This window comes from Coenobita brevimanus, chromosome 97 (genome assembly GCF_032717465.1).
Source record: "Coenobita brevimanus isolate Jiangsu-jjx chromosome 97, ASM3271746v2, whole genome shotgun sequence".
Lineage (NCBI taxonomy): Eukaryota > Metazoa > Arthropoda > Malacostraca > Decapoda > Coenobitidae > Coenobita > Coenobita brevimanus.
The window spans coordinates 1,786,082-1,811,170 of record NC_137050.1 but is presented as its reverse complement, the minus strand read 5'-3'; the positions used below and the strand labels follow the sequence as shown (position 1 = coordinate 1,811,170).

General features: G+C 45.3%; 1 protein-coding gene across 1 annotated transcript in view; it reads right to left on the bottom strand.

Moving 5' to 3' along the window:
• Positions 1 to 25,089, bottom strand: part of LOC145413769 (uncharacterized) — a 181,653-nt gene that overhangs the window by 71,391 nt on the left and 85,173 nt on the right. Inside the window, exons 4-6 of the mRNA XM_080283425.1 lie at positions 19,560 to 19,693; positions 11,526 to 11,684; positions 10,505 to 10,601 (exon numbers count right to left, since the gene is read on the bottom strand). Of these exons, the coding sequence (XP_080139551.1) occupies positions 10,505 to 10,601; positions 11,526 to 11,684; positions 19,560 to 19,693 (390 nt within the window). The remainder of the gene's footprint in view (positions 1 to 10,504; positions 10,602 to 11,525; positions 11,685 to 19,559; positions 19,694 to 25,089) is intronic.

The following is a 25,089-nucleotide window of genomic DNA, read 5'->3' as shown; positions in this document are numbered from 1 at the left end:
GAATGACAGTGAATGGATATAAGGCTTTTGTCACTAGGTACGGCGATGATAATTACAGGTATTTCTGATTTTACGCTTTCCCTCTCACTTTATAATTTTCCTCGCCACGGTACAGTCTAATTATTGGGCAGAAGACGAAGGTGGTGACGACGACGACGAAGAAGAAAATGATGATGACGACGATGATGATGATGATGATGATGATGATGATGATGATGATGATGATGATGATGATGATGATTCAAAGGTTAACCAGTGCTCCTCACGTGGTTAAAGACACACATGATATGATTTAGTCCCATACCTGCTACGTGATTTAATGACTTGTTAGATAATTCACTGTCTTCTTAAACAATAAATGATAAGAGTGTTCAATCTCTAAGTGAGGTTTGAGCGTGAACCCCGTCTCCTCCAGAACCTCGGACCACCGCTGATTATGTTTACTTGACGCCGTATACACACACACACACACACACACACACACACACACACACACACACACACACACACACACACACACACACTACCTCACCCATCCTCAACACAATTTCCTTCTATGCACACATCCCTCCCTCACACACATATGCGTCCTCTCCCTCCCCACACACACACACACACACACACACACACACATCCCCCTTCAGGTCATGTCTCACAAACCGCACTCATCGTCGTCGTCGTAAAAAGTTCATTATTTCCCATCGCGCAAAAAACCACGCTGATGAGAGGCCAATAAATCCCTCCAAGCCACAAACCCCACCACCTAACCAGCCTCAAAACCACTCAAAAAACAGAAAGAAAAAAAAGAAAAGGAAAGGAATGGAAAACCGCCGTAGTACCAGCAGCATCTTATCCACTGAATTACTACTACCACTACTACTACTACTACTACTACTACTAATTAATAAAGGCCGAACGAAAGGAACAAGAAAGTAAATTAAGCACGCACCACACTCATATACCTTACATCTCTCGCCACAGAGGAAAAAATCCCCACAAATAAGGAGAAGCCACGAGCGCAAGGGAACAAGGACCTCAACACGGCAGAACATGTGTGTGTGTGTGTGTGTGTGTGTGTGTGTGTGTGTGTGTGTGTGTGTGTGTGTGTGTGTGTGTGTGTGTGTGTGTGTGTGTGTGTGTGTGTGTGTGTGTGTGTGTGTGTGTGTGTGTGTGAGAGAGAGAGAGAGAGAGAGATTAAATCAGCTTACTGGTTTCGCGTGTATAAGATAAAAAAAAAAAACACCTCAGTCCCCATCCGCTCACGCAAATGTCTGGAGTCTACACACGCCGACTCTCATGGAAGGTGGGGGTGAGGGAGGGGAGAGAGGGGAGAGTAGGGGTGAAGGTAGGAGTAAAGGGAGAAGGGAGTGAGGGAGAGGGAAAGGGTGAGGGATGGGGTTAGGGTTGGGTAGGGGTAGGTTTGGGCGCAAAGGTGAGACTAGAATTAGGATGAGGGGAAAGTAGAGGTGTGGAGGGAATGGGAGGAGGGGTACGGGTATAAGAGATGGAAAAGGAGGGGAAGGGAGTGGAGGGGAGGGGAGGGGAGGGGAGGGGAGGGGGGAGGCAAGGGTGAGGGACGAGGAGAAAGTAGGAATGAGTGAGTGTAGGGGTAGGCTGGGGCAAAGCCTAGAAGGATGGAATGAAGGGAAGGGGAAGGGAAATGTGACAGTTAGGGTAAATCAGAAGCTGGGGATGAATGCTGGGGGAAAGGTGAGGGTAGGGGTGAGTCTGAAACTGAAGCGGGTGCAGGGTTGAGGACAGACGTGAGGATGAAACAGAGGGGAGAGCGGGGATGAAACTGGGGTGGACGTGGAAATGAAGAAGTGGAAGTGAGCAACGGACTGAAAGAGGAAAAATGAGAAGCAAAGTTTAGGGCAGGCGTACTTAGGGTGAAGGAAGGATGAAGAGTAAGAGTACATGAACGGAGAGCACAGGTAAGGGCAAAGGTGCAAGACAAATTAGAAGGTACAGGTATGGCTGTGTGGGGTGGAATGCTACGGGAGGAAGGGATAAGGGCAAGCTATACGTGTTCATACCCAACCTTCCACCTCCATACATTCATACCTCATTTTTTAACGTCAATATTCACCTTCCTGCTCGACTTCTGTATCAAGAACGGACATACTGGGAGGAAAAGTGACAGCCGGAACGTACCCTTCCCCAAACTGGCCATGTACGGATCAGGGAGTGTTTGTAGTGTAAATAAAGCACGTGAGACTAGCGCGTTGTGATGACTGTTTGTGCGTCAGTCTACAGCCATACATAAACATCATTTATTATATCTTAAGTTACGACACGAGATAGATCGTTAAAAAGTCTGAGAATCCCACTCCTTAATAAAGTTCTTAAGTGCAAAAATAAAGGCGAAAGGTTTATATGTCCGTCTTGCTTGGTCTTCGAATTACACACCGTCTTCAAATCAACCTTCAAGATCTTTTTTTGCGCTTCCCTCAACACCATAGCCTCCTCAGACCCAGCCAGCCTCCCAACAACGCCCACCAGGTGACGTACAGGTAATTAGCGGGGACAAAACACGAAGGGGCTGGCAGGTATAAAAAGGTAAATGAGAGAGAGAGAGAGAGAGAGAGAGAGAGAGAGAGAGAGAGAGAGAGAGAGAGAGAGAGAGAGAGAGAGAGAGAGAGGAGGAGGAGGAGGAGGAGGAGGAGGAGGACCGGAAGCTTGGCCAGTTGACAAAAGCACGGACGCTGACTAATAAACTGACGCTTTTTTTTTTCTTCTTTCTTTTTTTTTTTCTGTCGCGGTAATCATCATAAACCCGGCGGTGGTAGAGGTAGAGGTAGGGGGAGAGGAGAGGAGAGGGAGAGGGGGAGGGGGAGGGGAGAGGGGAGGGGGTGGGGGAGGAGGAGGGAGACAGAAAAGTGGAGGGAGGAACATTATGGAGGGAAGGAATCGGGAAAAGGTAGGGCAAGGGAGGGGACAGGGGAATGAGGGACATGGGAAGGAAATTAACGAGGGAAGAAGGGAAGGAAATTAACGAGGGAAGAAGGGAAGGACTGAGGACAGAGGGGAAGGGATTGGAGGAAGGAAGGGAAATGAAGGAGCGTAAGAACAGGAAGGAAAGGGAAGTGGAAAGGTGTAGTGAGCTGAAGGAAAGGGAAGGAAAGAGGGGGAGGATGGAAAGGAGAAGGGGAACACAGGTGGGGGAGGCAGTGTAAAGGAGGGAGGGTTTTGAGCTTCGGGGGTGGGAGGGGAGGAAGGCACAAAGGGAGAGGGATGAGACGAGAGAGATGGAAGGGGACAGAGAAAAACATAAACAGGAGGGATAAGGAAAGAAGGAAGGAAGGAAGGAAGGAAGGAAGGAAGGAAGGAAAGAAAGGAAGAAAGAAGGACGGATGAGAAGGAAGGAAAGAAAGAAGGACGGAAGAAAAAAAAAGAGGGCAAAGGAAGGAAGGAAGGAAGGAGATAAGGAAGAAAAGGAAGGAAATGAGGGAAGGTGAATCGGTGTTTTTGTAAGACTCCAGGGGACTAAACCGAGGCAGAGGTTGATTAAGGTGAGAGAGAGAGAGAGAGAGAGAGAGAGAGAGAGAGAGAGAGAGAGAGAGAGAGAGAATGCGTGTATGCATAAACGTGCGTGCATCAGTGTATGTAGGTGGAGGTTCGTATGTATTATGTATATTTATGGTGGCAAAGTATGCGTTGACTGTGTGTGTGTGTGTGTGTGTGTGTGTGTGTGTGTGTGTGTGTGTGTGTGTGTGTGTGTGTGTGTGTGTGTGTGTGTGTGTGTGGTGCTAAAATCCAGTAAGCTGCTGAGTGAATGATCATGACTGTTATTAATTCATGACCGACTCACATATGCATGACTCTGATACTGTCCCCACGTATTATACTGTGTGTGTGTGTGTGTGTGTGTGTGTGTGTGTGTGTGTGTGTGTGTGTGTGTGTGTGTTTTACCAATACCGACTGATACGGAAGGAGGGGGAAGACAGGAGAAGAGAAGGTGAGGGACGAGGAGGAGGAGGAAGGGGGTAAAAAGGGTGAATGCTCCAAAAGGGGGAAGGAGGAAATGGAAGATATGGTAAGGGGAGAGAGGCGGATAAAAAGTGGAGAATAGAAGATAAGGAGGTGAAAAAAAAAAAAGGAAGTTGACGGCAGGGAGAGGGGGAGAGAAAGAGGGAGGAGGAAAGACGAGGAAGGAAAGACAAGGGGAAATGAAAGAAGAGTGGGGAAGGAAGGGAAAAGGGAAAGAGGGGGAAGAGGATGGATGGGGTGATGAGGAGGGGAAGAAGAGGAGGGAAGAGAAGAGGAGGGAGAGGAGAAGCGGAGAAGAGAGGGTGGAGAGGAAAAAGAGGGAGTGGGTGGTAGAGACAGCGTAAAAGGTCATCTGTTTGAGGTTACTTTATTGACGTGAGTAAATGTGTGGGATGTGGTGTTGATGTGGACTTTGTAATGATCTCTCTGTCTCTGTCTCTCTCTCTCTCTCTACTACTGCCACTACTACTACTACTACTACTACTACTACTACTACCACCACTACTACTACCACTACTACTACAACTACTACTACCACTACTACTACTATTACTACTACTACTACTACTACAACCCTCCACCACCCACTCGCATTATTTGCATGAATGAAACACAGCCCGGGCATTACATTCACTATAAATGAATGGGAGTGTGAGCATGCCCATTACAGTTATTCATTTATTTAATTGCCGTATCTATCCCAACCTCATTTATTTATTTATTTTCCCATTACCTACTCACATTAGTTTTATGAATGAAATATTAAGGCCAAACAAAACACTATCAATTTTATGAATGGGATATTGAGCAACCATATCACTTATTTACGTATTGGATTATGCATTCATTTATCATTCATTTACCATATATAGGAAGGTCTGACTAATTCCACAGCTATTATTCATCATTCAATGGAGGTCGCAACCCATTCACTAAGAGGATGCCTTTTCCAGACGGTTTTATTCAGCACAGGATAAGCTTGTCGAACCGGTGTCAAATATGGCCGCTATAAATCCCCTTCAGCACGAGGATTTTTTCTTGAATAAAATCGTCTGGAAGGTGCGTGCATAGTGTAAAAATAGCGTCGCCGGGTTCAAAGGGATAAGTGATTGGCTGTAGAAGTGGGTGGCAGGAGATGTAAACACAAACACGTACACACTTAAAAACACACATATACACAAGCGCGCACACACTACACATAAACACAGATGCATATATATACACACTCACAGGCATAACCTACTTTCTCTCTCTCTCTCTCTCTCTCAACAAATACACAAAACCGTAATCCCAGTCTAGTTTTTATATCAACCTTGAAACCATCGGAGCAAATCATGACGGTTTGCTGGAACTCTAAAAATCTCCCTTCCTACCTGTTCCCCCTTACTCCTCCCTAGCAGAGCGATCCGGGAGGAATGGAAGGGGACAGGAGAGAAGAGAAGGAAGAAAAGGCGTAGACAAATGGAGAGAGAACAACTGACGGAAAGAGGAGACAGTAGGAGAAGGAAGGGCGGAGGAGAGGAAGAGGAGAGAGGGGAGGGGAAGAAGAGAAAAAGGGGGAGAAAGGATGAGGGGAGAGAGGAAGAGGGGAAAGGAAGAGAAATAGAGGGGGTACGGGAGAGAGGAGGATGAGGAAAAAAGGTGTGATAAGAGAGAGGGTAGAAGAAAGGGGAGAGACTATAAAGGGATGGGGATGGGACGCCAGAGAAAGAAGGGAAGAGAATGTGGGAGAAATGAGGAGAGAGGAGGAGAAGAGAAGGGGAAACAGGAAAGGGAAAGGAGGGAGAGAGAAAGGTGAAAATGGAAGGGAGAGGGGGAGAAGGGAAGGGAAACAGGAAGGGGAAGGAGGGGAGCGAGAATGGTGAAAATGAAGGGGAAATAAAGAAATGTTCTAACCCAACACAAGTACCATTGAATATTGCATCAATCCTCATTTGTTTTCCTGTTGAGTCTTGAGATCGATGGGAGGGTGGGAAGAGAGAGAGAGAGAGAGAGAGAGAGAGAGAGAGAGAGAGAGAGAGAGAGAGAGAGAGAGAGATAACACCTGTGGATCCTACCTATACAGGGCGCCTCTTATTAACAACCCACACACGTGCACCTGATCCAACTTATCCTTTTGAATGCCATCTAAGAACTTCGTACTTCACCTTGATTTACGAACGTTTTTTCACTTACGCATTTTGTATATTATCTTGACTTACGAACTTTATATAAGATGATGACTACCCCAAGACGATTTTACTAGGCCCAGGAACCCCCCCCCACCTCCCCATAGAAGTACGAGTGTTCAAAATACTCTAGTTAACCACAGAGCTGGGTTCTGTGGCTCTGTCCTGGGTATCTACGCTTTAATTTTATCCTGGCGGTTCTATACCTGTGTTGTTGTGTAAAGCTGTCCTGGAAGCTCTATTAATGTGTCCCGGAGGCTTCTGTAACAGCTCTAAGATTCTTCAGCTCTATCCTGTCATTTAAGTTTTATTTTGATCCTATACACCTGCCCTGGCCGTCTATAGCTTTGTCCTGGCAGTCTGTAAGTGTCCTGGTGCCTATACTGTTGTCCTGAGTCGATAATTTTGTCCTGCATCTGCAATAGCTTTGTCCACTGAGTAGCTTCGTTCTAGATGCATCTATAATTTTGCTGTCCTGAATTTATATAGCTTTATCCCGGAGTCTGTATAGCTGTCTTGCGCCGTCTACAGCTTTTTTTTTTCTTTTTTCGCAGGCCCTTTTATATCTGTCCAACGAGTCTATAGCTTTGGCCTCTATAGCTGCCCTGCGCCACCCCATAGCTTTGCCCTTGTGTGTGTCTTGGGGTGTGAAAATGTGAAAAATGCGAGCTATAGCCTTGATTTGCATAGCGACAATGGCCCGCTGATGGATGCCACCGAGAGAGCGAAGGGAAAAATGGAAAAGGGGGCGCTCTGGTTTTATTCTACGCGGGGGTGTTTGGATGGTCGCTGTTTTGAAGATGCTGCCACACTCTGACACACCTCACACTACGACACTTCACTGCTGGACCTCATACTGCTACATCTCACACTGCCGCATAGCACTGCCGATCCTCATAGTGCTGCCTCTAACCCTGCTTTATCTCATACTGTTATACCTCACACTGCCACACCTCACAACGCCATACCTCACACTGCTACAGTCATTATATGATGCACGAAGGAAAACTGCTGGGCATCAGGCAGAGAACAGTCTAACCTATGTCGTGATTCGAATATATATAATATCAAAAAATGTAACAATACATATCGTTAACCCGTGAGATCAGTAGCTAACGTAATACACTACTGGTATTCCTCATTATTTAAACACGATACTGATATTTCTCCTCATCTGAATAGGGTACTGATAATTCTCCCAGTCTGAAGTAGAGAAGCAAAGATATTTCTCCTAATCTTCACAAGAGCTTCCTTCCCTCTTTTCTCTTACATTCCAAGCCTCTTCTAAACACGATACTTTTTTCTTAATCTGAGGTACAGGACTGACAATATTATCCCCGCATCTGAACACGAATTTCCTCTCCTCTTTTCCTCACACATTCCGAGGCAGGCGTCTTCCCGCGAGCTAGCATCCCGGACAAGGCTGGCATGTTTACCCAATCAGAGAAAATGCAATAAACGATCCATCTGAACTACCTGGGGGCGCCACAGCAACATCAAGTAGATTTATTGAGACGAACCGCCAACGCTCTCCCCCTCTCTACCTCTCCTTTTCTCTCTTCCTCGCGTCTTGGATTGTCTCTACCTCTCTTCCACGCATCTTAGATTCTCTCTCTCTCTCTTCCACGGGGTTTTCGATCGTTTTCGTCTCCTTTCGTTTCGGTTCGTTTTGGGTTGTTTATTCTTTCGCTTTCTTTTTGTTTCTTTCTTTGTTTCTCCGCATTTTTATTTAACTGTCTGTGAGTCTGTGATCTACATGCCGTATTTTCTGTGTATCCCTGCGTCTCGGATTGCTTCGTTTCATTTCTCTTCGCTTCCTATCAGAGAGCTACGTCTTCTCTCTCTCTCTCTCTCTCTCTCTCTCTCTCTCTCTCTCTCTCTCTCGTATTTACCTATATTTCTTCCACGCACCTCAAATTTTCGTTTTGCCTCGTTTCAGAAAATCTGAGATCTCTTTTCTCTCCTCGTCCCCGATTTTTCTTTTCTTTTTTTCTTTCCTTTCGCTTCCCTCACTTTCGCCTCTTTTCGTCTGAGAGATTTCGCTTTGGATATCTCTCGCTGCCAAAGTGAGATATTTTTATTTCGTTCGTTTGAGATCTAGCTTCGTCTCGTCTCGTCTCTCTCTCTCTCTCTCTCTCTCTCTCTCTCACACACACATTTGTTTCGCTTCTTTCCTCTTTCTCGGCCTCGCGGCGTTTCAGCTTTAAGATTCTTTGTTTTGACGGAGATGTGGAGGATGAGAGGAAGACAAAATAATAAGAAAAAACAGATGAACACTAACTTGAAAAAACCCAAACTTACGAACCATGAAAGCAGCGTAACGGGAAATAATAATAATAATAATAATAATAATAATAATAATAATAACAACAACAACAACAACAATAATAATAATAATAATAATAACAACAATAATAATAATAATAATAACAACAACAATAATAATAATAATAATAATAATAATAATAATCTATCTAATGCCAGACGCCTCAATCCCGTAAGGGGTGGCTGCAAGCAAATCGCCTCCATGTCGCCCTGTCCAAAGCCATTTCACAGCCCCAGTATTTACCGGTAATAATAAATACACAAATAAATGAATTAATAAATAAAATCAACGAAACAAAAAATGAGCACCTTAATACCCAATAACAGCTGTACGAACCTCAAGTAAAATTTTGCAAAAAGGGGGGGAGGGGGCTTCACAGTGCCAAACACAAACTTGAAACAAACAAAAGTAAATAAAACGTAACAAAACCAAAAACAAACGACCTCACCCAAAACCATCTGAATAACCTCTAAATAAGCTTCAAAAGACAAGAAAAACCAGCTTCATACGAAAAAAAAGAAAAGCTTATCGAGACACAATTCAACTTAAAAACACAACTTGTCAAAGACGCCAAATCAACCCGAAATGACGAAAAAATAAACAAACTTATAAACCAAGCTTGACTACATCCAATACCAGCTTAACAACGCCTAAAGTAAGCTTAGATAAGACCTAAAACTTAAAAAAAGACCTAAAAACGAAGCTTAAACCCGAGGCGAGGGTGGGATCGTAAAACCATTTCGTCACAAGAGGCGCTCGACTCAGATTTATGAAGTTTCCCTTAGGGGCAAAAAAAGAAGAAGAAAAAAGAAAACGGGCTCAAGATGTGGAAAAAACAGGTGGGAAAAGTTTACAGTACGTCATATTTCTGTGTGTGTGTGTGTGTGTGTGTGTGTGTGTGTGTGTGTGTGTGTGTGTGTGTGTGTGTGTGTGTGTGTATCGACCTGTATCTATTCATCTATTTATCTTTTTCTTTTCTACCAGAGCTTCTCCACCTCTCTCTCTCTCTCTCTCTCTCTCTCTCTCTCTCTCTCTCTCACACACACACACACACACACACACACACACACACGGCGTCTGCACCCCTGCTTTTTTCATCACGCTATTTGTAAAACCATTTGGCGTTACTGATGAATGGCCAGTGGAATGTTTGTAAACAAGAACACGTGCTTCCTGTCTGTCCTATCACGTGCTGAGACCTTTAAAAAATATTCTAAGGTAAACAAGTCATCTTCAGGTATATTTATAGTTCTCCAGCTCTCTACTGACACCATCACTAGGATGAGAGGTCTTTCATATTTCATTCTTGCCAGCGACAGACGATTTCCTTAATCTAGAGGAGAACCACTGTACAGTCAGCCAAATAAGTATGACACACCTGAGGAGCGATGGTTGTGAATATGAGTGAGTTTTGCAGACGCACATGAACCTATTAACATATTGCCTCAAGTGATATACCATTCAATCTATGATGACTTATGAGATTTCGTGTCATAATAATTACCAAGGAAAATATTAGCACTTATAATTACGGGGTGCACAACTTATCAAAATGCTTCTTCCGCGTTTCAGAACGACTGGTGTTGTAAGATGGCCGATACTTTTTAGGCTGACTGTTCGTAGTTGAGCAAAAATATGAACTAAAAAAAGGGTACCATCGTCATGAAATCTCAAGGCAGGAACAAAGAAATACATATTCGTTTTAACATACGGGTCTGCGATAAGAATGTGTTGTGTACATAATATCAGTATACGATAATGTGTATCATATATTGTCCCAGGAATGTTGTGTTTTACCTCATTTATTTTCTTAGGGTGAAAATATATCTTTGCCAAAAAAAAATTCTTAACAATAGATCACTCGTGCGTCTTTCAAATTTTCCCTTTAGGTAGAAATACAATCCTAAAATATTTGTAACTCAATCTATAGTTTCAAAGGACGTGTTGAGATTTACCTGGTACCTGACACTTTTCCTTAAGATAAATATTTCCATCGTAAGTGGCATTTATCTGGACTTACCTAAGACTGTTGTAGGGCCTGGACTTAGTGAGGAGGGTTTCGCAGCGGGGACAGTGACGTTTTGTCCGCAAGAAGTTCACTATACACGACTTGCAGACTGAAACACAAAAGATGGGTTGCATTAGAGGTATATTTCTGCTACAGTGTCTCACAGAATAGATATTACATTCACAAACATAAAACACACACACACACACACACACACACACACACACACACACACACACACACACACACACACATATCCCCACTCCCATACCAATCCCTCCGTCTATTCTCCCACACACACCATTCCCTCACACACGTCTCAAAGCCTCCCCCCCACACACACTCCCTAGCCCCCTTCCCCCCCCACACACACATCCCCACAAACACAACTCCCACGCCTCCTACCACCACACACACACACACACACACACACACACACACACACACACACACACACACACACACACACACACACACACAGTTTGCTTGCATTACCGACCGACTACGCCTCCTCATGGGAATCATAAGTCAACATCGGCGACTGGCTTGCACATAGACCGAATCTCCTTGTCTTCGAATCACAAAAGCTTCGAGACTGATTCATTGAAGTTCACGAGCGATTTCACCTCAAAGTTCTCTCTCTCTCTCTCTCTCTCTCTCAAATGAATGAATCAATGATAAACGGGACACATGTATTATGGGATTTCACCCAATCCAAATCGAAATTGGTAACTGAAGAGGGTTAAATAATGTCCTGATCTAACTCTAGCCAGGTAAAAGAAAAAAGGTATTAACAGGTATAAATGGAGATCTCACCTGTGTTAATCGGGACAACAGGTATGAACAGGTAATTATAGGTAAAAACAAGGTGCTCACAGGTATGCACTGAGAACTCGGGTGTTATGGGGGGAAAAGTGAATAAGTAATCACAGGTATGAATAAGGTACTCAAGGGTATGGATGGGCAATTACAGGTATACACAAGGTACTCACGGGTATGGATGGATGATTACAGGTAAGCACAAGGTACTCACAGGTATGCATGCATTCGGTGATGGTGGTGGCGTCGACGAAGTAACCGAAGCAGAGGACACAGACGAAGTGGGGGTTGAGTTCAGAGAGAGACACATTCAGACCCGCCGCCCCCACCCCCACGCCACCTCCTGTACAATGGCTGCTCCCCTCCGCCATCCCTGAAAAAATAAAAAAAGAGAATAGTTAGAGCTACTGGTTAATATCAGAAAAATAAATTAGTTACTAAATTTTCAAAAACACAAAATCAGCTGCTACTTAGTTAACTTTTTCAGACAATGTAGTTTGAGATTCAATTTTCCTTTATTTTTACTTGACCTAACATCACCTGTGGACAGAGAGAGAGAGAGAGAGAGAGAGAGAGAGAGAGAGAGAGAGAGAGAGAGAGGCTGGATATTTTTAACATGTTTATCACCCTCCGAGCACATGTTCATCATTTATTTTACACGCTGTTCATTTCATATTCGTTTCAGGGGCATATAATTCATTTCTTGTTTACCTTGTCTTCGCGCATTCACGTTCTTGGAAGCACGGCCATATTTCGTCTGCATATCACCTTCCTAGCACTTTATGACCTTACAAGCATGCCGTTATTCAGTTATTTATTCGATCTTTGTGTTATTCACCGTGATTTCCGGTGTACGAGTCCCGTATGCAAAGATGGGCTATACTGTCAATGTTTATTATCATTCAGCCATTCTACCTGAGGGTGGTATTATTTTCTCGCTCATTTTCTCTGACGATTTATTGTGGATATTACTCTTTTTATATCCTTGTTTTATGTTATTTAGTTTTTGTTAGTAGGGACAATGTCTGCATCAGTAAAATACAAGAGGATGATGAACTGTCAAGTACAGAAAAAAATCAATAAGATCAGCTACGAAATCTCTAGAGCCACTTGTAATTCCACTTGTTGTACCGTCTAGGCACTTTCTCCATTTATTCGTTACTCATTTAGTACATTATTTAAATATTATCCATCCATTATTCACTGTGTATTCAAGTCCTCGCAAGTTAGGGTATAACCTACTGTTTACTCTAAGTTCATCATCCCCCAAACATCCATTTTTCACTCTCATTTATTCATCGTTCAGGTTACCTTCACTCTGTATTAAGGGTAATTACGATATACCTCTAATCAAGGTCAGCATCAGAAGTCCAATCGCCTCTTCTGCTTTCCTCTGCACGGACTTTGGTGGTCAATGTGTTAAATCCTCAGCAAATACACTCATGACACTGGCCCAAGCTACAGAAAGTCATCGGCGTCATTTGCTACGGACTTACTACTCTGATTGTCATAGTCCGTGGACAGAAAAACAGGAGAGGCGACAGGACTTTTGATGTTGTATGTGCAGACTTTCGCATGTTATTCTTCCAGACACCAGCCGATCATATTCAGTTTCGGAAAGATATTTTTTTTCTTTTTTTACAGTGCAAGAGTTAATACATCGAATATTCACCACCTTTCCGGCACCTGATGTTCACTGATTATATACCTTCTTTTAGTTTCCTTCGCTCTAAAATATCTTCACGAAAGCGGTGTAGTTTTTGTCGTCAAAGGAGCACTCACGCATCTCTCTCTGTGCCGCTGATTTATCGTGGCTTGGCATTTGATCGGTAACCTTAAAGTATAAAGGTAAAATCGGGGATAGAATTTCAACTACCGGTGCTACTCCACTGCGTCTACTTCACACTTAGCGCACGTCCGTCACTTTCCCCCTCGATGCATTAAAAACGAATCCTCTATGAGCACAGAAATATACCAGTTCTCTCTCTCAGATCAGGGAAATTAGCAAGCACGGGAAACTATAAAGGCGTCCTCGAGCTGAACCGGTTAAGAAAACAAGAACAGCCTCCAGTTTTCCCCCCGAGAAGAGAAGGCCCTGTTGACTTTAAGGTGTCCGCCATCTTTGTTTTGGTTGAGGCGAAGGCAAAATGTGGGATCCCAGCCAATAATTTCCTTACCCTTTCGGAACTCAGAACTAACGAAACGAAATCCCAACTTATTTAATTATTTTTTTTCTTTTTTACTACAGCGCGTCTATTTTTAACCTACCAAAGATTCCTAACTCCTTTCAGATGGCCAAGCGTAGTCAGATTGGAGGGTCGATTTATTTAGCAACCAAGGACACTCCATCCAACCCAATATCTATGGATCATCGAATTTCATGAACCACAACTTAATATTCAAGTTGTGAGGGTTGCCCAGTTCCATCAGATAAAAACAAACCAACTACAATAGGACTCCTCTGGTTCTTACATCCTTCACACATCTCAAATTCCAAACTGATAGAGTTAGATTCTAATTCATGTGATACTTATTGATTCGTTTCACAGGTTTCATTAGGCTTTGACACCGTTTCGAGACGACGTAAAGGGGTATGAGTTAGAGAAAGGGCAGCTTGATGACGGAGGATTGGGCGATGATGTAGGCGTGAGAGAGAGAGAGAGAGAGAGAGAGAGAGAGAGAGAGAGAGAGAGAGTAGACGCAACGCTAAAACGCCCGTGTTATCTATCGTGGTGGGGAGGGTCGGGCGGTGTGGGCATATATGGCGACCCCTGGGGAACTCCATCATTCTTTATCTATTTATTATGTCCCTCCCGCCGTCACCACCCTCGCCATTACCGCCACACACCCTCCATAACAACTTCCTTCGCCACCACCACCGCCACCACCGCTACCACATGGAAGTAACCACAATTTCTAACGCTGCTACTACTACTACTACTACTACTACTGAATGTCATCGTACGCCTTATCATGCTCCTCTCCATACTATTTTCTTTCTTTTTCTGCAACCCCTTCCGTAGTCTTTAACACAATAACCGCCCCTCCAAAACTCTGACATCAACATCGCCCCACCACACCGTCTTCGCTACACTATTCACATCTCAGAAACTACACTATTACTACTACTTCTACCGCTACTCTTCACTAAAAACGTACGGTAGGCTACTGTTTCTACTACCACTACTTTCTCACCGCACCGCTACAACCAACTCTGCAACAACCACACCTCTGACACCACCACCACCACCACCACCACCACTACTACTACTACTATACCATCCACTACCGCACCACCACTACGCCAATATAAACCACGACCAATTCAACATCGCTACAACCTTCATTAGCATTATTTACTGCCATATTTACTACCGGGTACTCCTATAACACGAGCTATATTGTTCTCTCTCTCTCTCTCTCTCTCTCGCTCTCATCCATCCTGGGAACGCGATAGGGTCACACACCTGTAATCAGCAACACGGAGTATACTTCTTACGTGTACACACTAATTGCACAGGTGGATGGCAGTCCTAGATCCACCCTCTCTTCCACCTTCCACCTCCACCACCATCCCCTCTCCCACTCTCTTCCTCCACTCTCACCCCTCCCTTCCAACTTCCCGATTCTCCTCCAACCTCACCCCATCTTCCACTCTCTCCTCCACCTTGTATCTCCAACCCAACCTCTTCCACGTTCCACAACACGCTTCCACCTTCACCCACTCTTCTACCTCCCTTCTTACGCCCTTTTCTCCACTTTTTCTCTCCACCCTTCTCCTCTCCTCTACTTTCCCTCTCACTCCCTCCTCTCCAGTTTTTCTCTCCACCCCCTCAGCCCCCTCCACTCTTCCACCCTCACAGAAGCGACCATTACATTTCGAAGTTATTAGGGCAATTATCACGAATACTTCCCACACTATCATTTAAGAACAATCAGACCTTTCTCCCTCTCTCCCTAATACTTCAACCCCTTATATTCCCTCTTATTCCCCTTCTAAGTCCTTATACTTCACCCTATACCGATTCACTTCATAATGATACATAAAGAGACGGTGAACACTACCTTCCGACACCGAGTGAAGTCACATTAAGAAACCAGCAACTTTTTCAGAATACTATGTACAAGAATCATAATTGTTCAACTTCTTACTTTCACTCGGCAAAAAAGCGAAATAATTATCAACGCTCCAGTAACCTCCTCCACACACACACACACACACACACACACACACACACACACACACACACACACACCACCTACACATACAGGAAACCACACACATACACTCAACCATACCACACACATACACGCAAAACCACAGCAGACGCAAGACGTACAATCTCTCTCTCTCCCTCTCTCTCTCTCTCTCTCTCACACACACACACACACACACACACACACACGCACACGCACCGGTAGCCAGGGGGATAGAGGGTTCAATGTAAGTGTAACGGAGAGAGTGTGAAACGAAGATAAAAAATGAAGGAAAGAGGAGGGGAGGGGAAGGGGAGGGGGGGGAAGGGGAGGGGAGGGGAGGGGAGGAGGGTGAGGAGGAGTGGGAGGGAGGGAGGGAAAAAAAGAGGACGGAGTGGAGAGGGGGAAGGGAAGGAGTGGGAAAAGTAGTGTGTAAAGAGGAGAAAAATAGGAGGAAAAGAGTGAGAACCAGAAGACGCAAAAGACTAAGAAATAAACAATAAAAGAAAGAGAAGAAAGAGGCTTAAGAAAGACAGCAAATGAAAATAAAATAAAATGTAAATTAAGTAAGTGGCGGATCACACAGGAGAGAGAGAGAGAGAGAGAGAGAGAGAGAGAGAGAGAGAGAGAGAGAGAGAGTGGAGTGATGTCAAGCCCGTGTGGAGGATGTCAGAGACGTGACGTATGAGTGGCATCCCTTGCACCCCCGTCGCCTCTTTGACACTCAACCCTTTACCACCCTGTCACCACCTCTCTCTCTCTCTCTCTCTCTCTCTCTCTCTCTCTCTCTCTCTCTCGTAAGTAGTGTTCCTTCTCCCCTCTCCCAAAGGTAAACAGAAGAGAGAATACAGTATAATCCATACTCACTGGCGGCAAAAAAGTGATGATGGTTGACACTGCGAAAGTTTGGAGATTGTAACAGTTCTTATTTGACTTTTGAGCACTGAGAAAAAACCTAAACAGTGTGTGTGTGTGTGTGTGTGTGTGTGTGTGTGTGTACCATCCCCCTCGCACATACACTACACTCCCGCCCTCTCACTAATAACACCTTTGTGCAGGAAAATTGTTATTGCTCTCAGACGGTACCGACAGCGAGGTGATGGAGGTGTGTGTGGGGAGGGGACACTTCACACACACACACACACACACACACACACACACACACACACACACACACACACACACACGAATCCATCCTCCTCTCTCTCTCTCTAGATACGCAGTGTTCCGCAGTCCTGGCCTGCCCAGCACTTTCTCCACTAAGCCTCTGTTCTTTCCTACTCTGCATTTCCCTTCTCTATACTGCCCTTCCCTGCTCCCTAATACCTTTTCCTTGGCGATTTAGTTAGCTTACTGAACCATGACATTCCACTGTAAGCTATTTTTATCGTTTGCATATCATCATGGTTTGCATTAGTGACAAACATGAGGATACTGGGACTAAATCGCTAAAGATAGGGTGTTACGAAATCTTAGTCACTTACACCATGACCTTCTGTCCCTTGTGTCCTGCGAAATGTCGCCATGTCTCCCTCTGCTCCGCCCTGTTGCTTCCTGTCCTGGCCTGTCTCGCTCCACTCACCTCCCCTGCCCTGCACCACTCTGCTATGCTTTTTGTTACTGTGGCTTACGGCTTTGTTTTGCATCTTCTTGTCCTGCCCTGCCCTGTCCTGCCCTGCCCTGCCCTGTCCTGTCCTGTCCTGTCCTGCCCTGCCCTGCCCTGGCCGCCCTGTCCTGCCCTGTCCTGTCCTGTCCTGCCCTGCCCTGCCCTGGCCGCCCTGTCCTGCCCTGCTTTGTTTTATTATACTGTACCATCTTCATTTCTGAGTTTCTTGTCCTGCCCTGACCCTGCCCTGGGCTAACCTCCCCTCCCCTCACCCTACCCTGCCCTGGGCTAACCTCCCCTCCCCTCACCCTACCCTGCCCCGAGCTAACCCTCCCTCCCCTCACCCTACCCTGCCCTGTCATCTCCTGCTGCTTTCTGTTTTATATTGGTCTGTCTCACTCCACTACGCTCCTCACCCTGCTCTGTTGTGTCCTTCTGTATGTCACTGCTTTTCTTCCCCCACTGCTGCTTTGCCACACCTGCCTCTATCCTACCTTGCCCTGCCCTGCCCTGCCTTGCCCTGTCCAACCCTACATGACCCTACCTCACCAGCATGAAGGTGCAACAAAGTAATTTTTAGTTTACCGGTACACATTATTTACTTTATTGACCTGTATCTCATTAATTCACTTATCTATTCATGTACTTCTTTATTAATAGCGTCCCTGTGCCTCCTCTCTTCATATTCATTTTGCAGGTACCCCGGGCCAGTTAATCAGATTTGTGGAAAGTTGATGACCAAGTGTTGAATTTACATAAGGCTATGAATATCAAGTGGACCACCGCCGGACGCACCGCTGAAATATAAAAGTGTCCCCGGGATGCATAATTCAGGATAAAAAGAAAACGGTGGCCGCTCCTGTTTCTTTGACTTTCGTGGCTGCCCATTTCTTTAAAACTTGTGGGTTCGTGGGTGATTTTCGTATTTTCTGACAAATATTCGTGACATCTGAGGGCTATGGCGGTTTCTGGCATAATAGTCATTGGAAAATAATGTCTTCGTGTTATCTGGTTGGCAAATTCGTGACAATGCGACAATGCATGGTGACTTTTTTCCCTTGCTCCACTCGTAAAAAAAAAAAAAAAAAGTGTTTTCGTGTGACCTAGGTGTCTAATTTTGAGAAAGAATCGTGTCTTTTCAAATTGTATGGCCTTTTAATTCCGAAAAAAGGGTCTTTTCTTTTGTCTCGTCTTCTTTGGTGAAAAATTTGTAAAAATCTGTGATGAGAGAGAGAGAGAGAGAGAGAGAGAGAGAGCAGGGGAAGGAAAGAGAGCCACGCCGGATTAAGACAAGCCTCGGTGGATTAGGGTAAGCCAGTGTATGAGTCACCTTCCCTCTGATTTCCTTCCCTTGACTTTATAATTCTTAAGGAGTGAGGTGTGGTTAGGCCATCAAATGACACCTCCCACCACCGCCTCCCACGCCACGGTTCGAGGGGATCAGAGGGTGTCATGTGGGTGGGGTGTCATGTGGGTGGGATGTCATGTGAGGGGGTGTCGTGGGTGGGGTTCATTTGGGTGAGGTGTCAAATGGGTGGGGTGTCATGTGGGTGGGGTGTCAAGTGGGTGGGGTGTCATGTGGGTGGGGTGTCAAGTGGGTGGGGTGTCAAGTGGATGGGATGTCAAATGGGTGGGGTGTCAAGTGGGTGGGTCATGTGGGTGGGGTGTCAAGAGATTTTCCCTCTGTTAAAATTGGCAAGTAAAATCCTATACTTCAGGGGTTGCACAGGAAGCTTCGAAGCACTTGATCCTTAGCGATTTATTTAGCAGATTCTCCGCTGTGTTATTTATACAGGTTTCATATCGACAGGGATTGCATCAGTAACATTCAAGGGATACTGAGCTGAAAAGTACAGAACAAATCACCGACACAAAGGCGTTACGAATTCTCCAATGCCAACTACAGGCAACAGAGATATCCTGTGAACACTCTGACCCTTTCTGATTCCTACGATTTCTTTCAGTTGAACAAAATCGTCTTTAAATAAAATATGGTGAAAATGAACGATATCCTAGGGTAACTGATGGAATTTCTCTTGGCTGAAAGAAATCGTCCCCTACATCCTAGCACAAAGAGCTAACCTGTGGACACATTAACCCTGCGAGTTAAACTGAAACACCTGGCAAGACGATACACGTAAAAGTTCACCGTAACAAAAGCCTTAACGGAGACATAATAACCTCTGACTGTCACGATTTCCTTTGATTGGTTAAAAGCATGATGATGATGATGATGATTATGATGCTGATGATCATGATGACGATGAAAAAAAATAAAGCATGACCGATGATGACAACAGTAAAAAAAATAAAGCATTACCGATGATGACGATGATGATGATGACAATAATGATGAGACGACGACAGTAAAAGATAACGATGACGATAACGATGATAGGTAAAGCGACTACTACACCATCAACACGTACAGTAAAGCCAACCTACATGACGCAATCTGAAGACAAGGGGGCGTGATGTCACCAATGAAGTCAGCCTGCAGACGTCTTGTGTCTCTTACGTATGTGGCTCTCAGGAGGCGTTTGAGAGGTGATATAGGAGCATTGTGTTGTGGAGTGCAGCTATTAAGAGGAGAGAGGAGTGGTGATGTCATAGCAGAACCTCTTGTGTTTGAGTGTTCATTGTTGTTTTATCTTTGGTAATGAGCGACGATTTTGTTTGGGACAGGAGGGAGATCTAGTAAGGGATGGATTGTGTGTGTGTGTGTGTGTGTGTGTGTGTGTGTGTGTGTGTGTGTGTGTGTGTGTGTGTGTGTGTGTGTGTGTGTGTGTGTGTGTGTGTGTGTGTGTGTGTGTGTGTGTGTGTGTGTGAGGTACCGTAAATCATGCGGAGTAAGTGGCATAGACGACAAAACAGATCGTGTAGTGGTGTAGACTATGAACAGGTGGTACAGTTAATAAGATAGCTGGTGTAAGTGGTGTAGGTGGCAAAATAAGTGGTGTTGGTGGCAAATTAGGTGGTAGAAGTGGCACAGACGACGCAACAGGTGGGAAAATAACAAGACAGCTGGTGTAAGTGGTAGAGATGGCAAGAGGTGTGGTGTAGGTAGCAAATGAGGTGGTGGGCCAGGTAACAAAACAGGTGATCGGTGTACCTCTTGTTTTGACACGGTTGACACGCCTTGACCCTCCTCTCTTCATACCCCCACCCTTCCCCCTTCCCTCCCCCGTCTCTTCCTTATCCCCCCTTCCTCCTCACCTCCCATTTGCCCGCTCATCCCTTTCCCTTCCCCCCGCATTCCTTATCTCCCCGTTCCTCCTCACCTTCCCTTCCTCCCCTACCTTTCCCCTCGTTCTCCCTCATTTCCCTCTTTCTTCCTCACCTCCCCTTCGTCCCCTACCCTACCCCCCGTTCTCCCCTATCCCTCCTTCTTCCCCCTCGCCCCCTCTCCCCACTTCCCTGATGCTGACGGACACCCGCGCGCTGAGTTAATTAATGTGACGGCACAGGTGAGAAGATGGGCTGGTGCTGAGTGGCCTGAATCAGCAGTCATGGGATCGTATTCTAGGTGGCACAGGAAGCTTCGTGACACCTTTTCCTAGCGATTTATTGGGACTTCACATACCACCCCTAAACATTCTCTTCCACGTTATTCATGTGGCTTAAATAACGACACAGTTTCAGTCAGTCACATACAAGAGGATAGTGAGGTACAGTGTTCAGAATAAATCACTAACAAAGAGGTGTTACGAAATATCAAAAGCCACTTAGAACACAGGTAATAAAATCTAATAGTGGTACGAATCACCAAAAAAAAAAAAAAAATACAGACAATTAAATAAAAATAAAATAATATAAATGGTGGTGTGACTCGCTTCATGGCCACATTCAGCAATAATAAATGGTCAAAAAATACTCCATGGTCACACTCAGAAGAAAGAGTCTGCGGTAGGGCACTGGGTGGGTGGGTGGGTGGGGCAGGGTGTAGTAACATGGGTGGGCAAGAGGGTGGAGGGAATTAATGAGGAGGGAGGGAGAGAGGCGGTAGGGAATGAGGGAGGTAGGGAGAGAGGGAGGAGGGAGGGAAGGGAGAGGAGTTGACAGAATGGGTAGGGGTGAAGATGGAGAGAAAAGACATGGGAACGGAAAATGAATTGGAGGTGTGGAGGGAGGATGGAAGGAACTAGGGGATGAAGGAGGTAAGGAGGGAGGATGGGAGGGAAGGAGGGAAGGGAGAATACATGCAAGAGACTGAGAAGGAGGAAGAGAATGAGGGACGTGAAAGAAAAGAATACGAGGGAGGGACCGAGTAGGAGAGAGATAGAGGGAGAAGAAGAGGCCGCAGGGGAAAGAAAAATGGTGGAAGGGAGGTAAAGGAAGAGGAGGGAATGGAGAGACGACGGAGAAGGAGAGGGAGGAAGAAAAGTGAGATAGTGAGAGAATAAAGAGGAGTAGGAAGAGAGAGAGGAGGAGAGGGTAGGAAAGAGGGAGAGCAGGAAGGAAGGAAATGGCGAAGGGAGGGATGATTATGAACAGAAAATGGAGAAGGAATGGGAAAAGGAAGAACAGAAAGTTGATAGGCAGATAATGAGAGAGAGAGAGAGAGAGAGAGAGAGATACACAGGTAGCGGGTTGAGGTGGGCAGGGGCGTGGCAGGTTAATTGACTTATGATGGTTTAATGGCAGGTGGTGGCCGCCGGCTCATGGACAAAAAAAAAAGAAAAAAAGAAGAAAAAAGTGGCCATTTATCGCATCTCCTGTGGCCCTGAGGATTATGGCCAGGTGGAGTGGGTGGGGGAAGTGGCCAGTGGGGAAGGTTTTGGCCAATGGGTGTCCTGGGGGGAAAGTTTTGTCCAAGGGTCTGTGTTGAATTGGCCAGGATTGTCTGTGTTGAGGTGGTGGAAAAATGGCCAAAACTGTCGTGAGAGAGAGAGAGAGAGAGAGAGAGAGTGTGTGTGTGTGTGTGTGTGTGTGTGTGTGTGTGTGTGTGTGTGTGTGAGAACCGGACAAATGTACCATATTGTAAGGCTGGCGAGAAGATGTGTGTTGAGAGGAGCGGTACAAGGGCTTACGTAATGGGGAAACAATAGGCCACAGTCAGCAGGGAGGCATTAGAGGGATGGATGGGGCTGTGAGGTGAAACAAAAGACGGGGCAATGAAGGCTGAAGTGTGTGTGTGTGTGTGGTGTGTGTGTGTGTGTGTGTGTGTGTGTGTGTGTGTGTGTGTGTGTGTGTGTGTGTGTGTGTGTGTGTGTGTGTGTGTGTGTGTGTGTGTGTGGAAAACAGATGAGCTTAAGAAGTGAAATATAAGATGTCCAATGAAGACCTGAAGTCAGAGGTGTACAGAGCATGTGTGAGGGACGAATTGGGCTAAAGTATTGCAACAACTACTTTCCTTCAATACAGTCTATCAGCAGTAGTGAAAGAAAAGATGAGGAACAAGTAGTAGTGGCCAACAGAGTTATGTGTAAAAAAAAAAATGAGAATGCAACAGCTCCAGACTCTTGCTACATTTGGTTATTTGTTTTCATCACCTACATGAAACATCGATAAATCTATGAGCTTAAATACTGTAAAAGATAGGGAAAATAAGTGTGATAGTGTGAAAAGGGGATGTGTGTGAGAACTGAACACGGGAGTAAAATGCAACAGCTCAATATACCAGCAACCTTGTCTTTCTTTCTTTTCATCATCACCCCAAAAGTAGATGAACCTTTGATGTGAAACAGACGACGTATAATAAGGCCTGATATGAAAGGAATAGTGTGCGTTAGAGAAATTAGTCCTGAGATTACAATAAAATACCTCTTATCACCTGCAATGACCTGCCAATTTCCTGAACCTGAGAGGACGAAGGTGCATGCAAGCTCCCATTAATGAAGTTTATATATGGAACAGATGATGACCTGCTTCTTTCACCTTGCATATAGACTCAAACACAAAGATGATAGAGCCACTTCCTTCTCCATGAATACCAATGACATGCTGCGCTGTGGGGAGGTTTTTAGAGACTGGAAAGGTAAATAGAAGACGGTATATTTAAGAGACAAAGTAAGGTTGTGTTGTGCCATCTCGAAATGAACGCGTCTTGATTTGGTCTCACTTATGTTTGAGTTTCTCGGGGAGGGTGGAAGTTTGCAGGTTTCTCTTCCGTAAATACACACACACACACACACACACACACACACACACACACACACACACACACACACAAAATTCTCTTCTGCTTTGTTATCCTACTGTTAAATTCCTATAACTAGAGAGTACACAATTATATCAGTATTACACCCAGAACACCTAAAAATGACGGTAACGTCTGTGTGGGTTGTGAATCATGTAACACACTCTCTCTCTCTCTCTCAAAAGAAAAAAGAAAAGATTCTGGGAGACACGCATCAACATTCTATAAATTTCTTGCTCGTCAGGTCCAGATAAGACACGACCCCGGGGTCAAAGGTGAGAGAGAGAGAGAGAGAGAGAGAGAGAGAGAGAGAGAGAGAGAGAGAGAGAGAGAGAGAGAGAGAGAGAGAGAGAGAGAGAGAGAATGGATAAACTGATAGACAGGAACAGACCGACTGAAAGACAGACAGATAGACAGAGATGGGCAGAGAGAGCTCGATAGATAAATACAGACACAGAGATAGATTGACAGTTTTATACTGTATATACATACAGACCGACTAGAATGACTTGGAGAAAGATACATAAACAGACACATACACAGAAGACAGATATACAGACAGGCAAAAAGACAGACATGTACACACACACACACACACACACACACACACACACACACACACACACACACAAATTTCAACAGGCCAAACAAAAATGGCGAATATTCAGGCAGATTATTTTCTCTTATTTTCTCCTTTCGGTTTATCGGCTCCAGTTGTCTTCCTCCCTCCATCGGTCCGTTCTGGAGGAAAGTGGATGGTGGGGAGGAGGAGGAGGAGGAGGAGGGGGGGTGTATTTCTCAAACGAAGGAGAGGGGGACGGGGAAGAGAAGGAGAAGGTGGAGGGAAAGGGAGAGGGAGAGGGGGAGAGAGAGAGAAGCAAAAGGGAGAGGGTAAGGGGAAAAGGGAGAGAGGGATAGGGCGAGGGAGTGAGAGGGGGAAAAGGAAGAGGATGAAGAGAAAAGGGAGAGGAAGAGGGAGTGATAGACGAAGAGGGAGAGGGAGAGGAAGAAGAAGGGAGAGAGAGAGAGGGAGAGGGAGAGGGAGAGGAAGAGGAAGAGGGTGAGTGAGAAGAGGAAAGGAGCAGGAGAAGGGGAAGAGGCTGTATGGAGAGGACTCAAGGAAAATGATCTCTATTTTACTGTAATAATATGGTGACTAACCCTCACCCCTCCCCTCTCTCTCTCTCTCTCTCTCAGCACGGCAAAAATACAAATGGGTTGACCTTCAAACTGAGAAAAATTATGCATGAACAATCCTCAGTTTTTGTCCCTAACTCAAATATTTCTTTTACTTTTTATATATTTTCTCCCCTCGTTTACCCCACAACCTTTTCCCCCTTTCCCCTTTAATTTCCCCCATCCTATCCCCTCCCCTCATCCCTCTATATGCTATTTCCATCCCCTCCCTATCCCCTTTTTTTCCCCTTCCTTCCCCTCCTCCAAAATTATAATCCCTTCTGTTCTCTCTCTCTCTCTCTCTCTCTCTCTCTATGCTCCAGTATTTTACATTTTCCCCTTCTCCTCCTCCTCCTGGTCCCTCTCTCCGATCTCTCTCTCCTCCTATCCCCCTCTCTTCTTCCTTACCTTCATCTCTACTCAAGCCTCCCTTCCTCCATCGCCTCTACCTCTTCCCCTCACCCCGTCATTCTCCTCCACCTCCCTCCCTTCCTTCTCTCTCTCTCTCTCTCACGCCCTTCTCCTTTCCTACCTTTTTCCTTCCCATCCCAATCTCCTCCCCTCCGTTTCTGCCCCTCTCCTCCATCATCCATTCTCTCTCGTTCCCTCTCCCCCACCTCATTCTCACTCTTCCCCCACTCTCCTCCACTTCCTCTCACT